The 22,384-nt window shown below is 40.8% G+C and overlaps 1 protein-coding gene across 1 annotated transcript in view; it reads right to left on the reverse strand.

The window, feature by feature from the left end:
• Positions 1 to 22,033, reverse strand: part of LOC310861865 (guanine nucleotide-binding protein G(s) subunit alpha) — a 46,196-nt gene extending 24,163 nt beyond the window's left edge. Inside the window, exons 1-5 of the mRNA XM_083769551.1 lie at positions 20,530 to 22,033; positions 12,108 to 12,180; positions 5,133 to 5,187; positions 4,511 to 4,630; positions 629 to 726 (exon numbers count right to left, since the gene is read on the reverse strand). Of these exons, the coding sequence (XP_083625677.1) occupies positions 629 to 726; positions 4,511 to 4,630; positions 5,133 to 5,187; positions 12,108 to 12,180; positions 20,530 to 20,668 (485 nt within the window). The 5' untranslated portion in view covers positions 20,669 to 22,033. The remainder of the gene's footprint in view (positions 1 to 628; positions 727 to 4,510; positions 4,631 to 5,132; positions 5,188 to 12,107; positions 12,181 to 20,529) is intronic.
• Positions 22,034 to 22,384: the final 351 nt, after the last annotated feature.

Below are 22,384 nucleotides of genomic sequence, written 5' to 3' on the forward strand. Positions count from 1 at the left end.
TTTAAGTTGGGTATAGTATAGTACCTTGAAAAATAGAGAATAACCTGATAACCTGTTTTAACATGTAGCTGTAATAATATATAATTTGTACATTAATTTTGGCCTTTTAAATTCATCAAATGTGGGTGCATTAGCTCACACTGTTAAAATGTTAATCCCCGTGATAGCCTTTAAACGAGTGTACCCACTAGCGGAATTGTAGATGTTAACTTCCAGTCAGTGAGGATAGTGAGCAATGACAGGTTTTTCTCTAGGGAGATATAAGTTCTAGTCATTTGGCATTAGGACACCCTAGAAAATATGTGACTCCCTGGGGAATGGAGTTCACTGCCTAATGAGCTAGCCTTGGTCCCAGCCTTACTCATCTGCGAAGACAAAAGCCTGGTCACGACTCACGACCTAAGGCAGAGAGTGTCTAGCGGGAAGCGGGGCTTCCAGCGTTTGAACTTCTCCTGGAAGTTGTCATTTTTCCGCTTCCGCCAAATTCCTGCACTTCCGTTTAGAGTTTAGACAATAAACAACGTAAGGTCTTGCCCAGCGTGCTAATGAGCTAGATCCGTCCACCTGACTAAAAGGGAAGGAACTTCCACAAGGGTGTAGATGTCATGCACCTATGAGGGTTACTTACTACTGCGCACAGTCGATGAGCTGGTACTCATTGGACCTCTCATAGCAAGCCTTGACCCCCTCATCCTGCCACAGTGTCTTCGCATGGTCATAGAACTCCTGGGAAGGAGGGACAGAGAGAGGTAGTGAGATGAGTGAAAGAGAGATACATAGGGAAGAAAGCATGGGTGTGGGTAAGCAATAGAGGCATACAGAGTGAGAGAGGTGAAGGTGTATAACATTTAGGTATAAATATTTGTGAATGCTGCTTACTTCAATGACAGTGACTTACAGTACATTAGCCACATCAAAGGAGTAAAAAAAAGCATGGAATGTGTATGTGTGAATGTGTACAGTATGTGTGAGGCTGTGAGCTATACCAGTGCAGTCTAAGCCTGCAAAATGTTTTTGTGCACATATTAACATGATGTCCAGGAAGAGTCCACGTCTTCATAATTACACCCGTAGGAGGCCCAGGACGTGTGGACACATCTTTAGGTCCTTTTTAATTATATATAAATCGTGATCGTTAATATACATTTTTCGACAGAGGCCGTTGCTAGGCCTTGCTCGTCGCCCCGGAGCCATTTTTCTGCACACGCAGCCGTTTACGGGCCTTCCTTATTTACTCTGAATCTACAGCGCTATCCGTGGTTTTGATCAGAACGGCGATGTTCTGTCCTAATTTCTGACTTCCTCAAGCATCTCGTTTAGAATATTAACGCTTCTAAAGAGAGATCCTACTTATTAGCACGAGGTAGCAATGGAAGATTTCACGTCCCGGTTTTGGGGTGAAATGGAAGGCGGGGCTTTTCAGAGGAAAATCTGCCTCATCTGCTTAGCACTCTAGTTCCTTTATTCTGACAAAAAAAAACAGTTGACTATGCAGCATCGTCCAAGCCTTCAAGGTGCACAATACAAATAATATAGTGTATACAGTATGCATGCAGACATAATTTGTCATAGCAAATTCCCTTCTGATTATAAGAAAGCAGCATATGGAGTTTGTCTGTCGTCCGTAACATGCGTCTGAGGGCCTAGTGGCCTACTAGTACTGCAGCTTTGTTGACACCACATGCAGTGTGCGTTGTGCCTGGTCGGGGCCTGTGTACATGTCTGAGAAGGTAAATAGTGGTGGAGGGAGACAGAGGCGCATACCAGTAGGGCAGAGGAAACTCACTGGAACAGCTCACTTTAAACCAACTGAGCTGCACCATCATTTGTACGCTTAACACCAACATTTGACTAATTTAGCTCATAATCGCATCTAGAGTGATTTATACAACAAGCGAGCAGATGGGGGATAATGACTATGAGTATGGCTCAGAATGGTTTAAAAGGTAATCCCTGATGAATTCGCTGGTAGGTGTGATAACAATTATTAATCATAATAATAATCAGTCCTGATATAATGATTTACTATATTCTACGGAGTCCGAGAGCGATACAGTCTATGCACAGTTCAGTTTTTTGCTCTTCCCATTTCTGGTTCAAGTCAGTTGTCTTTTAACAATTCATGGATTACTGAAATAAAAAAGGTGTGTAGTAGGCTATTGTCTCACCATGAGTGTCCATTACCTGTTTCAGTTAAGCAACAGGAACTTGTGGTAGTTAATGGCCATGCACAGGGCCTAATCCAGGCTAAACGCAAGATACTTCCTGGTTTCAGAGTGGATATACCCATTTGCATTTCAGTGTTACACTCTCACCCTCTCTTTCTTTCTCTCTCATTCCCTCTCTGTACACTGATTTATGACAGACAAAGTATGTAGAATATGAATGAGATACATAGCTTGGTCAACAAAAAAAGGAAACCACATAATTGACAATAATGTTACACATGATAATCTGACTGGAAGTGAGGATATAGACACACACACACACACCATCAAGTAGCCCAGATGCGTACTACCTATGCTCTGCCTCATAATACCATCAAGCTTCCTTTTCCTAGCAAAAAGGACAAATGCCCAATCTCCATCCTCCTGATTTACAACGGGGCCTTTGCATTTGACAAACAAGTCGACCAAACAACAAATGCAGCCAAATAAACCAGTAAATGGTTTCCCAACAACTAGGCATATGTGGAATGTTCTCGGGCAGCAGGGAGACTTGGCGTTGGTGAAAAGACACAGGTTTGATGCTCACCACAGATATGTGTCTTGAGCAAGACTGCTGGATGCTTTGCTCGCTGTACTGTAAAAAAGCTGCGGTGTCAGCAGCATGTCTTGATGTATATAAATAAATTAATGAAGATGCTCATTGAGCTTATAGTGTAAAACACGATCACAGACAATGCATACATACATGCTTGCCTAGTCTATATCATCACATAGCCTTGCATTATCTTCTGCTTGCCTAGCCCATTCAGGACGGGAACCCCTTTTGGTGTGTTAACCCATTTAGACCTGACGTCGAAATTAAAAAAGAAATCTTCTAAATCCTGACAGTTCTCTGAAAAAGCTGTTTCTATGTCGTTCTTCGATTTTTCAAAAATAGCAGACCTACAAGCTCATAGCGCGCCACTCGGTGGCGCGCTATGAGCTTGTAGATCTGCTATTTTTCAATAGCTAAAGCATATAACATAATGCTAACACCAAAAGGGGTTTGGGTTAAAGCATTATGTTATACTTTAGCTATTGAAAAATAGCAGATCTACAAGCTCATAGCGCGGCACCGACTGCCTTTATTAATTGATAGATGAACCGTCGTCTGACAGGAAATGGGGAGACGCAGCAAAGGTTGTCAGGATTGGGACTCGAACCTGTGACACGCTGCTGAATTGACCTATAGCTAAGCCCCTCCCCAAACCGCTATGGTCCAATCACAGCTAAGCATAACATGGGTTAGACAAACTTCTCCACCAATGGTTTTCCTATATGATAAAACATTGTTTTAAATAAAGAAATGTCCCACTCTTTACCAGGACCAGAGTTAAGAAAGTTAAGAAAGATGAATTGGTCTTTCTTAGAACAGCACAATGTGCAAAATGTGCCTTTTCTCAAATGGAGAAAATATAATGAACACTTAATACTGGACAGGGCTGAGTTTAGCTCACTTTCAGCAAAATATTATATAAAAAACATTACTTATTAAAAGAGAAACACCTTCCACTGTATACTATAAACAACTTCTGTGTAAAGTTGGAAATGAGTGAACAAAGTGAGAATTCAAGCAGCCAAAGCGGTAACTGTAAATGAACAGAGGCACTCCGACCTCATAGTTTGTTAAGTCAATTATTAGATTAATGAGAACACTCCACAGGGAGCCAAATAAATCCCTCAGCCTAGAGTATAGCAGGTCATTAGTATACCTCAAACCTCACCTCTACCATTGTCATGGGGTTAAGACCTGGGACGATGGGACTTTCTGCTACATTGAAAGGATAGATTTCAAAGACTATTGCTGACAAACCTACTGCTGCAGCCTGCTACGTTGACTACTATAATTTAGATTACATTTTTGGTGACTGGGAGAATGAGATGGGGAAGGACATGCAATAAAATGTCTCAATAAAAAAGTATTGAGAAATACAATGTCTTACTACTACTACTACCACTACAGTGCTGCTATTTTTACTGCTACTGTACTTGTCTTCTGCCATTGTACTACTATTGTTACATCTTACTATCACTACTTCAACTACTAAATGTTACTACTAAATGTTGCTATCACTACTACCGTTACTATTGCTAATACCATGATTTGTTGCTGTTATTAGGTACAATTACTTATGTGTTATTACATTATACTCGAGCGTGTTATTACTTATTTTTCTGGTAATACTACTGCTAGTGTGTCACTGTGTGTGTGTGTGTGTGTGTGTGTGTGTGTGTGTGTGTGTGTGTGTGTGTGTGTGTGTGTGTGTGCGTGCGTGCGTGCGTGCGTGTGTGTGTGTACTCACCGATGGGAACTCAAAGTCTTTCTGGTTGACAAGGTTGAGGACATATTCAATCCGATACTGGTTGTCAGGGCAGGCCAACTGCACTGGTGGGGTGAGTGTACTCATAGCCGTAATGATGGTCTGATCAACACGCACACGCAAGAACACACACATTCATATAAGAGAGACACACAAGCACACCGTCGAGCAGAAAAATGTATCTCCATCTAGTCTCCATCTCCATCAAAATTATTTTAGTCTTAGTCTTAATGCAATGTTAATTTAGCCAGAAAATATTTAGTCCATTTAAACTTAGTCCTTTTGTCTACTGAAATGGTTTAGTCTTAGTTTAGTCTTAGTCGACTAAATATTAAAAACCATAGTCTTAGTCAACAAAATTAACATAATTCAACTTTTTATGTTTTTCCATAAATGAATGCTGTGCTTTGTCATACAAGAGTGTCACACAAACGTAGTGAAAATAGCCGATAACTTGTGAGCTTATAGAGCAGCTATTTTCACTATTTTATTTTATTTTTATTAAATAAAAAAGGAACCTTGTTGACATGCAAGGTTTCCATCAGACACCAACAAAAAAATATAGTCTATCAATTAACCCTTAATCTAGTTGCCAGTCACTCACCTCTATGGCCTCTTTAATATTATTCTTGATGTCGTGAATTTTTTGCTTCTTCTCCCTGACAAAGAGACACAAACAGATGCTCAGTAACGTTCACAATATGGCATTAATACAGCAGAACCAGAGTGGTGACAACAGCTCCGTCATAAATGCAATTAATGACTTCTAATCACCAAAAATCACAGTTGAACCGAGTTCTGTCTTTCTGTATAATGCATTCAAATAGCCCACCAGAGGACTTCTGGGAAATTATTGAGCGAAGTGACGATCAAATATTTTGGGATTCCGCTTTACGCCACTATCATTAAAAACCGACAATCAGGTTATTCAAAAAGCGCATCGTTTCACATCCCACCAGGGAGAAGATTGTATTCACCACCCATGTCATGTTAGCTGTCTAATTAGGGACCCAGTAGGCCAGGTGAATGCAATTAACTTCCCGGTATGATATAAAACCACCAGTACAAGGGGTCTCCTGGGAACCAGGGTTGAATTGAATCTGTACCAAAGCACAAACAGTTGTAATTGCCAAAACATGTACAGATGCACACATTGCATACCGAGTTCTGTGTATTTTGTAACACACTGAGCAAAACATAAGACACGGATAAGATTATACTAAATAAAAGGTGATTTTGCATTTGGTTCCGCTTCCACTGCCTTGATTATTTTTAGCATATCAATCTCTAGGTTCAATTACCGGTAAAATGCACCCTCACAACTCAGTCACAAACCAGCAGAAGGTTTACACAACTAACTTCTTTCTTCTTCCCCCCCCCAATGAATAGCAACTTTGAGTACTTTATAAGCGCTATATAAATCATTATTATTATTATTATTATTATAACAAGGTGATAACAATTCCAGCCACGTTGTTGTCACAGCTGGTAAAAATAGTATCAATACTTTTCTATTTCTATGATTAAATTCTGTGGTCAGAGCACTGGACGTTCTACACAGAAATTAATCTATCCATTTGTAACTCAGAGAACCATACATTTGTGTGGTTCCATTTGCTTAACCCATTCAGGACAGGAACCCTTTTTGCATGTTTTAAGCCTATTGGTATACTTTAGCCATTGAAAAATAGCAGATCTACAAGCTCATAGCGTGGCACCGAGTGCCGTGCTACGAGCTTGTAGATCTGCTATTTTTAAAAGAAACCGTGAAAATGTGTGCAAATCTTTTAATATATATTCTTTCAGAGCAAATGTTTTAAACTCAAATCTTTGCTTCTGGGGGGGTCCCTGGAACTACGTATTTTCAGATGGGCATCATGGGGGTCTGCGGCCAATTACAACATAGCTTTTTCAGAAAATCATGATTTAGAAGACATTTTGTAGAATCATCCTCAAGTCTAAATGGGTTAAAACTTTACTTAACACTCACAATTTTACAGTGTACCAGAGACTTTGTTTTATTTTATTTTATACTCTTGCTAAACTGCCAGCTGCAATGTTCCAGCAACCACAAATAGGCAAATTTCCACGCGTGGACGATAAGCTTTAGATTGTATCATATCCTATTCTAAAGAAGTATTGCTTAGGAGAGCTAAATATATAGAGTTAGGAGATAGTCGTTTATCTCATGTTTAAAGTGCTGAGATGTTTTATTTTATTTTGTAATAGTCTACTTCCCTTGCCTTGACACATTTAGTTTTTTACCTCATCTTATAAATGGACTTTACGTTTTCAGTTTTTGTACGAGAAGTGAGTTCCATCGTGTTGATTGATGGCACGTGAGAGTAAAATACAGCACAATACACAGAATTAGCTTTTGATTCGGGAAGTGTAAACAGACCTTCACCGACATGCCATGTGCAGAAAATGATCTTTCAACTAGTGTTTATACAACATATTTGGTGTCTGTGTGGCAGAAACATTTCTAAAGTAATAGCAGTTAATATATCATTTTACATTGAGCTGAGGATAGGCCATCACTCACCGTTTACAGGTTTTGTAAAAGTGATGAAAATGGGATTTATGTAACACCTATAATAATAATAATAATAATAATGAATTGCATTTTTATAGCACTTTTCTATGCATTACGTGCCTACTCAAAGCGCTTACAATGGTTCATACAATGGGAGGTGAAGCGGCGAACAGTCGACGCCAGCGTCGTCACTTCCCAGAAGTTCCCACATTCACACACCAATGGTAGCAACCACTGGAGAAAATGTGGGGTTCAGTGTCTTGCCCAAAGACACTTCGACATGTAGACAGGAGGAGCCGGGTTTCGAACTGCCGACCCATGGATCATTGGTCGACCTGCTCTACCTCCTGAGCCATAGCCACCCTAGACCAGTAGTTATTTTTTTTGACTGAGTGATCTGAAGTTTGCCATGTCGATGAAGAAAGAACACACTGTATTAAATAACAGTATTCCTCTAGTAAACTATGGTCTTGTATTGCACTCATGTACAGCACTTTCAGATTGTTAATTAATATATAAAGTGCATTAGAATCTTTAGAACCGTTTAAACCACTGGAAACACTGCAGTTGAGTAAACTATACTGCTGGTCAGCATAATGTAAAAACAAGAATGCCCAGTCTGATAGAATTTGGTCCTATTTTTTTAACACACAATAGAGCTAGACAGCTGATGTAGTTTTGTTTATGAATGCTAATCTGCATGACACACACACACACACACACACACACACACACACACAATATACTGGTGTGGTGGTTGGCCAATACTGGTCTTTCACAGATATACTATGTCTCAGCATTTCAGACAAACAATAATGTACTGATAAATGCACAAATATGAGATTTCAACACAATGGATAATATTTCTATGATTTCCATATTTACTGTGTTCACTACGGAGTCTGACTACACAAACACTAAAAACGAAATCCACCTAATTAACTGTCTGAATGTTTAAAACGTGATTCAAGAAAAGTGTTTAGTTCCCAGATTACAATATGAATCAGCCAACAGCGTGAATGGTGTACTGGTTAACTCATACATAGCTAAATGGCAGTAGCAATAGTTCAGCACAGGCTAACATAGATTTGTTCTATTTTTTAGAAAGAGAGTTGTAAGATTTAAAAAAAAAAGCCAAACATTTTTTTCGTCATGCACCTTGCTGCCCCGTTTCAATCCGGAAAAGCGTCCTACCTCTTGAGAAGTGTAATCTTTACTTTCTTTAACTGTATATATGATGATGTCATAATAGTGTTTAGTTGTATGTCTTTTAAATGAATGGAAAATGGAGGACTCCGATGTAAACAAGTCTTAGTGCTTTTTCTGGTTTTATCCTCGTAGCAGTTTTTGTATTCGTTTGAACTTTACCCAACAGCTAGCCTCCTGCAAAGCCATGCCATAAAAATATGAAAGGGAGAGGACAGTCTGCTGTCTTTAACAAAACTCATCATAATACATTTAAAAAACAAATCAACATTCATCATCATTTAAACTAAGGAACAATCACAGCCATCCACATTGGTTTGGGATCTAAAACCTCCTCCATTGGACCAGCTCTAAAATACTTCAGTGTGACAACCTTCAACTACGAGAAGCTGAAGGAGACAGCAAGCACACTACAGTAGATAGAGAGCCTTCTAGAAAGATTTGGGGGAGAGAGAGTGAGGAAAAGTCCATGCTGGAGGACGGAGAATAGCCCCCACTAGAGAGAGACAAGGAGAAAAGGAGAGACCCAGACACCGAGACGGAGAGAGAAAAAGAGAGGTCCAGCATTCAGATTCACCCTCTTGTTTATTGTGTTAGGAAGGAGAATGAGAAGGCCCCGTTTACATTTTCAACCTGATAGTCATTAAAAATCACATGGGTCATTACAAAGTTGTGTGTGTGCCTTCTCAGTGCATCTTGGTCCCGAGTCCTGTGTGTGTATGCCCATGTGTGGTCTGAGCCCTTACATATAAACATTACATGACAACACAATATTTATGCACTTAACATCGACGCACGATTCATCTCAGTATTGTTTCATACAGTGGGAGCTATAACATTCAAATACATTTAGTGACAAATAAGTCCTTGATTTTTGATTCACGCACACACGTGCGCGCGCGCACACACACACAAGTCGTGGGTTCGATTCCCGAGCACGATGACCATTGCTGGATGTCACTCATCCTATTTCCTGTCACTACACTCTACTATCTTCCTATAAAAAGGAAGACACGTCTGTCTGTCTTTCTGTCATAACCCAGCTGATCCTCATTGGCTTAACAAATTGATCTGAATTTGCACAGCTTATGTAGGGCTTCAAGAAGCATTTTTTTCACCTTACCAAATTGAACACCGCTTATTAGCGAGAGAGAGAGAAAGACAAAGACATAGTTTACCTGCCTCAAAATACAAGCGTCAATAATGAGATCTATTAAAGCGCATCACCCACACTCTACTAATTTGGTGTTCATATCGGGTGCAGTACTTCGTTTAGACAGTATTTGGTTTAGGCTAGTCATTGGTTAGACCAGTCATTAGTCCTACAACTACAACCTATCTCAAACCCTCACCCTAACCCTAACATCCCATGGGGCAGCACACCTAAACCTAACCTTAACCCATGGGGGTGCGCACGCTTTTCCGACACACCAAAGGTCCGAAGCGCGGGGACATGCGATGCGAAAATGCGATGGTCCGACCAACATCCGTGCTTGCGGTTATGGTTAAGTTAGGGATTGAGGTTTCGGATCAATAGTATGTCGAAACTAAAGCCTGTACCCAACCCGTGTCTAACCAATGACTAGTCTAAACTAAATATGCACCCCGTTCATATCTTCGAATGGGGAAGGACTAGTCCAGATTATTAGAATAACTAATAATAATGAAAGAAAATCCATGATACATTCTGCTTGACTTCAGAATATGTTTGATATATAATTCAACAGGTTATGTTATATTTTGGTGTATGATGTTTTAAAATGTTGTTCAACTTTTGGGCCCCTTCTGAATTTTGAGCACCTGTCCCTCTAATAAAGGGATCAGATCATCAGACACTATCTTACACATACAGTACTAGCACACACTCCCATATCAACTTCTTTCAGGTCAAGGACCCCCAGAATTATCTGTATTTGGCTGCGGACCCCCCATCTGAAAATATGTTTTCCAGGGACCCCTCCAGAAGCTAATATATTTAAGTAAAAAAAGTTGACTGTGAAAGAATATGTATTCAAAGATTTGCACCACATTTTCACGATTATTCAAAAATAACAGATCTACGAGCTTGTAGTGTGGCACTCGGTGCTGGGCTATGAGCTTGTAGATCTGGAATTTTTAAACGGCTAAAGTATAACATAATGCTTAAAACACCAAAAGGGGTTCCCCGTCCTGAAGAAACACTCCACACACACAAGCAGAAGTCACGAGCTGTGTCACACGCCGCTGTATGCCTTAGGTGCCGATGTTCTAGTCTAACCAAGATGCTTCCGTTTGAATCATATCCACTAAACACAAACAGACAAAGAAGCACACAGACGCAGACACAAAGACGTGCATAGACAGACAGACACAGACACACCACCCATACCCACACCCACACGAGCCATAAGAAATATGTCCATTATTAATTATGTCAGTTAACAATTTATGGGCACCGTTGCAGATCAATGAAAGATGTTGGACTACAAGCCCAGAGTGACCCCCAGGTTGGGAAACCCTGCTTAACCCATTTAGGCCAGAGGTCGAAATTTAAAAACCTCATGTTTCTATATCAGTGGTTCTCAATATTTCATGTTAAGGACCCCAAACATTATATGTAATATGCCACCGACCCCCATCTGAAAATATGTTGTTCCAGGGACACCCCAGAAGCAAAGATTTGAGTTAAAAACTGAGATTTCAGGCACATTTTCACGATTAAAAAAAAATAGCAGACCTACAAGTTCATAGGCACTCGGTGCCGCGCTATGAGCTTGTAGATCTGCTATTTTTCAATAGATAAAGTTTAAAAAAATGGTTAAAACACCAAAAGGGGTTCCCGACTCCCGTACAGAATGGGTTAAACAAAAGCATGTAACATCCTACAGTTAAGTAAGAGTGTATAATTCCTGGTATAAATTTGAATCTTCCTGGAGATGGGTGGTTGAGGCGGGGTCGTTTGCTACACAAGGATACTGTAAATTAAAACATGGCAAACATATTTTGAGAGCCAGTTGAGCATATCGATATGTCTGGTGACATTCATTAAATTCAATGTATTGGCTAAAACAGTGGAGAAAATGGCCGCAGACAAACCTACCTAAAATAATCTTCTAATACCTTATGTTACTGTTTGCAAATACTATTTGGCCCAGCACTTCACTTGTCCCGACTCCCAAGTCAAATCTGCATGAATTACCGTGTCAGGTGGGGAGTGAAGATCGATGTGAGTGAGTGGGAGTGGGTGAGTGAGTGAGTGGGAGTGAGTGAGTGAGTGGGAGTGAGTTAGTGGGAGTGAGTGAGTGAGTGAGTGAGTGAGTGAGTGAGTGAGGGAGTGAGTGAGAGTGAGAGTGAGAGTGAGAGTGAGAGTGAGAGAGAGAGAGAGGACAGCAAAAGAGTACTGTAGAGGAGATATGATAGATACAGGACTATATGTACCAGTCTAGTATGGGTTGTGCAAATAGGCCAAGATAGCATTGCAAAATCCCTAAATCCAACACAACCTCCTTGGTATTAATTGACCTGCTCAGTGGCCATGTGGTTAGAATATCTGCCCTAAGATTGGGAGGTTGGGGTTTGATTCTGGGTCACACCAAAGACTATAGAAATGGGACCCAATGCCTCTGCCTCCCTGCTTGGCACTCAGCATCAAGGGAGGCCGGGAGGGAAGGGATTGGGCGTAGATCTCTGCGACATACAGTACTGGCATCATGTTCAGGGGTGTACTTACTGTATTTGTACATCATGACTGTGGGATGTTTCTCACGCACACCAGAAACAGGAGACACATGGCTTGGCAAGGCTTACTGGTGTTAAATCGGTGGGAGACACACCTGATTGCAAATTGATCATACTTACTCTGCATTGAATCCGTTGACATGCAGAATCCTCATCTGTTTGACTATGGTGCTCTTTCCTGACTCTCCAGCTCCTGAGAGAGAGAGAGCGAGAGAGAGAGAATTAGAACAGAACTACTCAAATTCCTGGTTGAGGTTATGCTGCCCACCCCATTCATCTAATTTACTGTAACATAACCAATGTAATGTAAAATCGTTTCACGTGGTTTGTGTCTGTAGGACAGTAACAGACACATGTGAGGAGTGAGTCCTTGGGAATAAGACCACATACAAAGGTGTGTTGGGATGAGGTAAGAATCGTAAGATGCCTGCAAAAATATCAGAGATGTTGCCTACTTGCCGATACAACTATAGTCCAAGTTTGTCCTTCATTGATAAGCTCAATAATACACAACGGTCTAAAGACAGCCGGTATCTACTGTATCTGCAATACCTTTCCTTGTTCAACTGGGTGAGTGTACCCATGTCTGTGTCACCTGGGTCACCTGGGTGAGTGTACCCATGTATAAATCATGCTTGAAGCAAATGTCTTCTCCATTCGTCTATTCGAATGTACTCCCCCCCCCCCCCCCCCCACAAAGTTGTTAAGTGCAGAGACAGAGTACAAGAATAGAGCATGAAGACAAGAGAGACTTAAGCCAACATAATCTATTCTATAAATGTACAGAATCTGTGTGTGTCCGTCTCTGCTTTCCCCACATATCTTGAGAACCGTCCGACCAATCGACTTCAGACTTGGCGTATGTATCGCCAAAAATAATAACCCATGGGAGTGCAGTAGAGTTGGGAAATAAATATTCTAATCTCGAATATCTGTTGAATTTGGTGGAAATTTCATATTCTATTAGTGGCCGTGGCAACCGCCCAATGTTTTATAATTTCAATGATGTGCCGACGTTCTTCAGTACCAGACAAAAGAGGCCGGGGATTAATTGGTTAATGCCTCCACGAGTCTTGAAACACTTCCATGTGACCGATTTGTGTTTTTAGACAATTCTGAGACACCTGAACAGGGCATTTAATTTGCTCCCAATGTATATGATACAATGGGGATTGGGGAGGCTACTGAGCAATCAATTCAATTCAAACGGCTTTATGCCATGAGAAAACATACGTTTACATTGCCAAAGCAAAAATCATAATATCGCCATATATATTATTATATTTATCATTTTGTCTCCTCTTCACTCATCCTCCTACTGAAACAATAGCCTCTGCTGAGATCCAATCCGCCATCTTGTTTGTCTTGAAAAAATGTATTGTGTGCAAGAGGACCACAATGGAAATAAGTCCTAGACTTTTATTGTGTTACTTATGCTCATGATGTTTTAACTCTATGTTGATTATTTTCGATCTTCGACATCTCTGACTGACCAACCATGAAATATTCTTCAATCTGTATATCTGGGAGTAGTGCTGTTGTTTTTCTTTTTTTGGTTATTGTTGTTTTGCTTTCTTTATATGAGTAATTGTCTTGTATTGTTCATTGTTGTTTTGTCATTTGTGTGGAAAAAGGAAAATCAATAAATAGTTAAATACATTGTTGAAGATGAAGAGAATCTGTTTATCTGTGCGTTTTGTTTTTCATATTTACACCAGTGTCTTTGAAGCTGTAAATAGGAGAAAAAAAAGATGTTCAGAGCGACTAGCATGGAAGTTAATCTCCAGTTGTCAGGTAGACGCTGTTGGCCTCTAGAGCGGATGTGGAAATGGTCTCGATCTTCGCATGTATGTGTGTGGAAATCACTGGATATAGCAGGCGGGCTTTAAACTGGATCCGAGCACTGAACAGTAAATAGAAACCGTTCTTTAGTTTTGTGGCAAAGGCTTCATTCATACAATATACAGTACAAATAATTCAATGAAGGCACAGTGAAGGTTTTCCTACAGTCATTCACATTGCAGTGTGGCTTAATTTCCAAGGGCCTGCCGCCTAGTTGCGCTGCACTTACCCAATCCTAGATCACTAAATAATCAGCAGAAGTCTGAATTTTAAACGACTCGCTGGCCCACGAGGCCCAGATGTACTTTTTAAACCATCCGCAGAACGCACCTTGTATTTGCCCTTGATAATGCTTAAAAAGTATAACTCAGCCTCTGATGTATAGAGAAATCATCAGTTACTGCTAGAGCACAGAAGTCCGACATCACTGCCGTTAGACAGGGCGCCATCCACATGGGTCACGTTTTTTTGTGTTGGATTGTTGAGGGGCACTAGCCCCACCTATACAGCTTTTGTCCTCACACGTCTCAATATTTGCCATTGAAAATGAAAGGAGAAATTACGTCAAATGTCCGCCAAATATGACTTAGATTGTGAAGATTGGGTGAAGATTTGTTTTCTTTCTCCAAACACAGACGTTGTCAACTCAAATGTAACTCAATATCATCAGTAAGCTTAGACGCCTGAGGGCTAGAAGCGACCTCGCCCTAAAGGGCGACGTTGCGTGCATGCATCCGCCTTGGTCACAGCAGACTGGTGGGCGAGCGCTGGCGCTTTGGAATGGGGGGTCAGATCAACATATCCGCCTGGGTGACAGCAGACTTCTGGGTGAGCGCTGGTGCTTTGGCAAGGGGGGTAAGATCTTAATTTTCGGGCCCGTTGATAAATTAGTTTTCGCCAGCTGCCGGGCGTGGCTGCACTAATAACTTTGGGGCAGACCCGTCTAGAGTTTAAATAGACAGGTATCAGTCAAAAGGGACACACCGAAAAGGAAGGATGGATGGGGAAGGATCAATGGAATATCAGAACATTTCAGCTCCATATACGGAGATCTAAGGGTTTGAGGTCAGGTGTCGAGTTGCTGGCCGATATTGATGACATCAGGGATCTCCATATATGGGCTTAATATTGATGACATCAGGGATCTCCATCCCTGATGATGTCACGTGATGTCACATGCTCCATCCCTGATGATGTCACGTGCCCGACCAACACACTGACGGGAAAGGCACAATTCCATAGTTGACTGCGACCTTCGGTCGCAATAAATGACATACCTGACAAAATCGCTGACCTATGATGTCCATTGTCCACACTTCCTATCAAATGAAACCGTGGGATGACTGGGACGTGTGGACACGTCTTAAGGTCTTTATCCATTTTTTGACAGCGGCCATTGATAGGCAACGCTTTGCTCAGCACTCCCGGACCAGTTTTGCAGTGCATGCAGCCATTCACTTCCTGGATTACTGGCCGACAAACGTACTTATTACTTGCGCAAGCAGAGTGCGCAAGTAATGTTTTCGCCCGGTCTCTTCCGCCGTGACAGCTGTCCCGCCATTCGATGTTTATGCAGAAAAACATCAAATCTGTGCCTGTTTTGCTGGGACCAAATGACCACAAATGACCATATTTCTTACGTCATCATTTAGAGCTAGTCATACGTATACTATATACATAATCAGTAAAAATAAAATAGCAAATTGTGCCTGATCTGCTGGGACCAGAGTACGTGGTGTGTATATTAGGGATGCACCGAAAATTCGGCCACCGAAAATATTCGGCCGAAAATGGCTAAAAATGTATTTTTGGCCTATTCGGTTTCGGCTCAAATAAGCCGAAAAATATCACCGAATAGTAGTAGTGGTCCTAAAGTTGTGAATCGAACTAAACTGCGGGAAAAACACAGATGTACAAGCCCAACGCGCTGTGCATTGCGACGGGTAGATAGCTTGTAGATCTGCTACTTTCAGCGCAGGAAGGGCGCATGCTTATGACGCTCTTGCACTTGCATCAGCGCAGCAGTCACAACACAACACCCGAGCAGCAGTCACGGAATGCTTCAATGCACAGACAGATCCGACACAACTTTATTACATACATCTGTGCTTTCATCCAAGCTTCCATAGCCTTTTAAATCTTATTTCCCATCCACGGGCACAAGCAACGTGATATCAGCAACTCTTCCACCCGATCTGTGGACGGGTGGTGTTGACGAGGGAAGCTATAGCTAGCAATAGCATGGGAGCTAACGTTAGTTTTAACAGTACTTTCCATCCGTTCCCCAACACGGTAACACCTCACACAATGATACTGTATCGTTGCGTCTGCCCATGTTTAATGGTCATGAAGGGTTTCACTAGCAGGCAGACCTGTCAAAACGATGCACTTCCCAAAACTCAGAGACATGCCACCACCTATAAATTCAAACCCACCTCTGGAATATTGCTATCTCATTCCACTTTAATTTATTTTATTCCATAGTCTTAGTTTTTCTCTAATAAAGTTGTTTTTATTTGTTTTCTCATGTTCTCCTTGAAAAGTGTACTCAGAGAAGCTTTATATAAATAATATTATCACTATTATTATTACTATTTGTTTTATTGCCTATGCTTATGTAGAAAAAAAAGCTCACTGCTCAGGTCAAATAGGCCTATTGATATGCGATTCAAATGTGATTAATTGAGATTAATTAATCACAAAGCCTCCAATTAATTATATGTTTTTTAATGGACCCATAAGTGTTTATTATTTTTAGGTTTAAGTTAGGTTTTGCCAAAATCATGTCTTTTGCCATAATCAGGTAGCTTTACAACAAATATGTATTCGGCTATTCGGTATTCGGTTTTCGGCCAACTGTTTACTATATTCGGTATTCGGTTTCGGCCAAGAATTTCCCTTTCGGTGCATCCCTAGTGTATATGTTATGTATGACTAGCTCTTAATGATGACGTAAGAAATATGGTCATTTGTGGTCGTTTGGTCCCAGCAAACCAGGCACAGATTTGCTGTTTTCTTGGTTCACGGTTTTTGGCGCAAAGTAACCACAGTATACCGCTAATCAACTTACAACTACACACTCTATATAGTATATATGTATACGTATATAGTATATGCCTATATACTATATATATACTATATATAGTATATGCCTATATAGTATATGCCTGCTTTGCTGGGACCAAAGGACCACAAATGACCATATCTCTTACGTCATCATTTAGAGCTAGTCATACGTATACTATATACATAATCAGTCAAAATAAAATAGCAAGTTGTGCCTGATCTGCTGGGACCAGAGTACGTGGTGTGTATATGTATGACTAGCTCTTCACCCACACTTATATAGATAGAAACTTGAATCATACTTAATAATACTAGGTGTTTATATGTAGTAGGTAGGTAGCAAATAGTTACATCTAAAAATTATACATTTCAAACGTTCCTTCACAGATTGATTGATTCTTTATTGCAGACTCAGGGGAATCCATATCACAGTACAGAACAGCAACACAATAGATAAAAAGAATAATAAGAAAGAAGAGATACTGAGATTTGACAGTTTACAGCGGTCGAAAGGACTTGCGCGCTCTGCTTGCGCACTAGTTGGCCATTTATGGTCTACTAGTGTGCAACAAGCAAGTATGCACTCGACAGAGTGCAGTTCTAGTTTTCTCTGAATCTACGCTGCCTCTGTGCAGATTGATCATAACAGCGATGTTCTGTCCTAATTTCTGACTTCATCATGCATCTCGGTTAGAATATTAACGCTTCTAAAGAGGGATCAGTTTTACGCAGGCGATGTAGTAATTGAACATTTCACCTCCCGGTTTTGGGGGGGGAGAATGGAAGGCAGGGGTTTTCAGAGTAAAATCTCCCTCATCTGCTTGGCACTATAGCGTCTTTATTCTGAAGAACATCCCAGGCACCATAAGTGTTAAGAGTAAAGTCATGGAATCTAATTAGGAACATGTTCATGAGTGTGAGATACCAAAGCTTTTATAAAGGCTATGATTGACACTTTTACTGTTTGAAGCCAATTTCACTGTTCAAAGTACATTGGTAAAATACAAATGTATAATAAAGACTATAAGGCTAAGTTTAGTAACTATAAAGCTACTTTAAACTTTAAAGCTACACTTTCATGTCAACCATTTAGGAATCTAGTAGATGCTCTTATCCAGAGAAATGTACAATTCGCATAGAATGCAGAGATACAGTATAGTACACAGGTAAACCAAGAGCCCCTAGCGCATCAGTTTAAACAATATACTATCAAAATAATAATAGGAAACTATAGGATACCAGGACAGGTACATTTTGACCTATTGTCTGATTAAGCAACGTGCTAAATTAGTTGCTTATCATTGTAGTCTAGAAAAATAAGCCTAAACCTAACAAAACATGAGCATGAATGACCACGGTATGTCTGCATGGTAGTCATATCTTGGTCAGCCACTATCGTCAATCGAGCAGGAGGTGGCAGGAAGGGGTACAGGGAGAGTGAAGTGCTGGGGGGTGAATGTAGAGTCTGAAGAGGTGAGTCTTCAGATTATTGTGGAAAAAATGTCATACGTAACTAATTATGTCAAATGTCATACCCCAGGATTCAAACCTGGGTCGCCGTGCTTTTTTTTTTTTTTTAACTACTGAGCTAATAGAGCCTGTCAGATTGCTCATGAGAGAGATTTAATTTTGACATTCAGGCAGTACCACCAGTACCAGTGGTCACTGGTCACACCAGACCAGAAGATACAAATGTCTCAATAGAAGCGCAGGGAGATCAAATACAACCACTGTAAGTTACATAATATATATTGTGGTTATACATAAATAACATACAGTATGTATATAATATTAGCTACATAGTGTGGCTTTTAGCTTTAATGGCTCTCCAGATAGTAGGCCTATATCAGGTGTGTATCTTGCCGCCAAATTTATGCTTAAAGGTTTACCCCAGTGATGTAACTGGGGTACAATCCATGAATGTGAAAACTGTAACCCTTACTTCCTGGAGTTTGGCCATTACCATCAGTGGCTGTGACTGTGCCATTGGCCCTGTTTGCTGTGTTTACAGCAAAATAGCGATCTTGACTTAATAAACCATGAATCAGGTTGATGGCAGCCTTAGACCATATGGGCATGCCAGGCTAATGCTTGTCCACGAAATCTATTATGGGAATTTCAGAAACACAAAGAATGGACAAAATAAGAAATAAAGGGCAATTTTCTATGTCAATATGGGTCGCAAGATAGTTTGTAAAAGGCGTAGGATAAATTATCAACAATTAACTGAAAGGAACATCCATCTAGTCCAGTTGTTCTTAACCAGTTCTCAACTGGGACAGAAGTGAGGCCCCAGTATATTAAACAAAACTTTATATTTCTACTGAAGTTGTCTGTGAGTGATCCCATCAGAACATACTCTAGTGTGACACACATTTGTGCAGTGATCTAGTCCTGTGGGTTTACAACACTGTCTCAGTGAGGTACCAACCACTAATAAATTGTAAGAGTTTATGTCCTAACTCTACATATCCATTTTGGAAACATTATCTAAGCTCCATATTCAATACATCTGAATTATATTAGAGGATCCAAAGTGTGAAATGCTACAATTAACTAAAGGGAAGGGAATCACTTATCATGCTTTCTTACTAACCATAAAAAAAATCTAAATTTGATTCATTGTACTATTGTACTTATATAGTACACCAATTGACAGTCATCACTGTTATTAAACTGATAAGACGGTTGAGTATTAGAAAGTATAGGAATTTTAGTAGGTTACTGGTGATCATCCTTGTTGTGGAATTGTTCGTTGTTCAAACATATCTCCCCAAAACATACAAAATCACACATTACAGATGGCTAGGTCCAAAGTTGAATGACAAACTGTCAAATTATATAACAGAAAGCTTAACTTTATGGCAGACATCTTTGCTTTTTTGTTTTCAGGCGAGTTTTGTCCTTCTACTTTCCTAAAGTCATCACAACTTCCTGCCAAGCATAAATACTGGCTTGTCATTCAATAGGCCAGGTCTCAGGCATTTCTCTAATCAAATATTATGATTTTCAGAAAGTACATTGTGACTTCTTGGGCATGATAACCAAAGGCAATATGAGGGCAGTATTGTCCATAATAGAAGACAGTGGGTAAAGTTTAACTATCATACTCTTTCTTAAGGCCCACGGTGTCTCATTTATACACACACACACAGACACACACACACACACACACACACACACACACACACACACACACACACACACAGAAACCACATGTTGAGTCTTATAGACATTTAATGGGTTAAGACAGAGAGAGATCAGAGTGTGTGTGTGTGTGTGTGTGTGTGTGTGTGTGTGTGTGTGTGTGTGTGTGTGTGTGTGTGTGTGTGATAAAAGCAATGTGGAAAACACATTATACAAAATGAAAATTACGCGACGTTGTTTCTGTTTAGCCGGAATTTGCCATGTCTTCTAGCTTGTTTTGGTGTGCAGCTGACTGACTGTCAGTTCACAGCAACATGTCAGAAATCAGGATAGTGCCACCTTGTAGCCTTTAGCATTGGCAATGTTAAAATGTTGCACGTAACAACTGAATGTAGTGCAGGAGAACGGAGCTGTGGTGTGGAGAGTGAGAGGCCTTGCCTCCTGTGAAAAAAAGGAAAAAAAGAAAGAAAAATAACTCTTAACTTACCTAAAAGTAGTAGCCTGTGCGTTGCTCTGTATATCTGTTTGTCTTTTTGCAGTTGCTTCTCTATCTTTTTGTTTGCTTCTCTTTGTGCTTTCTCCTCATTTCTCTGGTCTTCGGTCTTACTGTTGCCCAAACAACCCATCTTCCCGCAAGAAAAAAAGGGGTCCAGGGGAGGGGGGACGTGGAAAAAAATAAATAAATAAACAAAACTATTCTAGATCCCTCGTTTGGCCCGCGAATTCGGGAGCAATATCAACGACATCTACACAGTTTGACGTTTGTCGTTTGATCAAAATACTGTCCGTTCCGTAAGACTATCTCCGCGTTATAAATTATGTGAACATAACGCGTATTTTCAGTAGATCTTGCTGTCAGAAAAAAAGGGCAGGATACTGTTGATGACGACACCGAGGCCGCCTTCTCAGTTTGCTGAATTTCTGTTCGGCTTTTTCCTTCTTCCCATGCAGTATTTGATACCGATACGAACTGTAATCAACAATTTAATGGCTAAAAGAGGATTTTACCTCTTTGGCTTCCAATTGGAGGGAGCACAAACAGCCTATTTTGCATCTCCAATGCGCGGCCCGGGTCTTGCGTCTCACTGTTGCCCGTGACAGGGACCCAAACTCGGCATGTCAGAAAAACTCGCCTGTACAATGGCACGTATCTTTTTGGCACGTTTTGTAACAAGCATTTCCACAATAAACGCTTCTATTTCCTACGTATTTCCCTGAAGTCTCTCTTTTGTTCACGCAAAGACGGGCAGCAGAAAGAAAAGTATTTGCACTTAAACCAACTACATTTGTAATATTTTCCGTCGCTTCCGTCTTCATTCAACTCCTTTTTTCTATACATCAAACAACCCAAATATCTCTAATTTGCCTGTGGTTTTTAGTATGGTTCCCAGAATAATTCCGTTTGCCGATTTTCTTCCTTATTTGTGATGGCTGTTCCTGGCTTTTCCCCCTTCCAAAAGGCCTTCTCTGCCTCGCTTTTTGTTGCCGAACGTGTATCCTCTCTTGACATCACCAACACCAAGGCTCCGAATTGCGCACCGATAGTCCCCCACTCATTCCTGGGTCGGTTCCGATCCGTCTAAACACGACAGCGATGTGAAAATCCTTCGAATTTTCCCACGTTTCTTGCGAGTAAAGCCCCGCTAGCAGGCTCAGTTTTATATTCCTCTGGAATCCGAATGGCAGCAGGCTGTGACTACATGTGCATTTACATTCACAAATAGGACACAGGTTGTAACAGCACATTCCACCGCGAAGAAGGCCGCTTCCTCCCGGGCTGGTCGTGGAAGGTTCAAGATAGGAATCATCAATTCTTCAAGGTATTATTTTCCCCCTTTTCTTTTTCTCTCCGGGAATAGTATATTGAGACAGACAGCGTTGAAGAGACGGGGTGGGGCATAGCATAGCCTACAACGCTCATGGGAAGGACCGAGAGAGAGAGAGAGAGAGAGAGAGCGTTTCATCACATGATTACACAGAACAGAACGTCAGCATGGCCATATTTTGCGGAGAAAACGGCGCCCTCTTCAAAGAAAACGACAGATTGGGGACCCTCGACTCGACTATTTGGGAGGGGGTGGTCCACTGGTACGCCGCCAACCCTACGATGTGTGATCTATGTAGCTGGCGAGGGGCTCGGACCTTACCTTGGCTTACTTGGTGGGCCAGTGTCATATCTCATCAGTGTTTTGTATTATTTAACGAGGATTTATCCCAATAGCTCTATTATTCAGATCTATTTATATCAGGCCTTATTCAGGCTCATGAAATAAATTTCACATCACGCCAGAGTTAAAAAAAAAGACTTTTTCATAATTCTGTCAAATTGACTTGACTAGGTC

The sequence above is a fragment of the Protomyctophum parallelum genome (genome assembly GCF_964188405.1).
Source record: "Protomyctophum parallelum genome assembly, chromosome: 7".
NCBI classification, from domain to species: domain Eukaryota; kingdom Metazoa; phylum Chordata; class Actinopteri; order Myctophiformes; family Myctophidae; genus Protomyctophum; species Protomyctophum parallelum.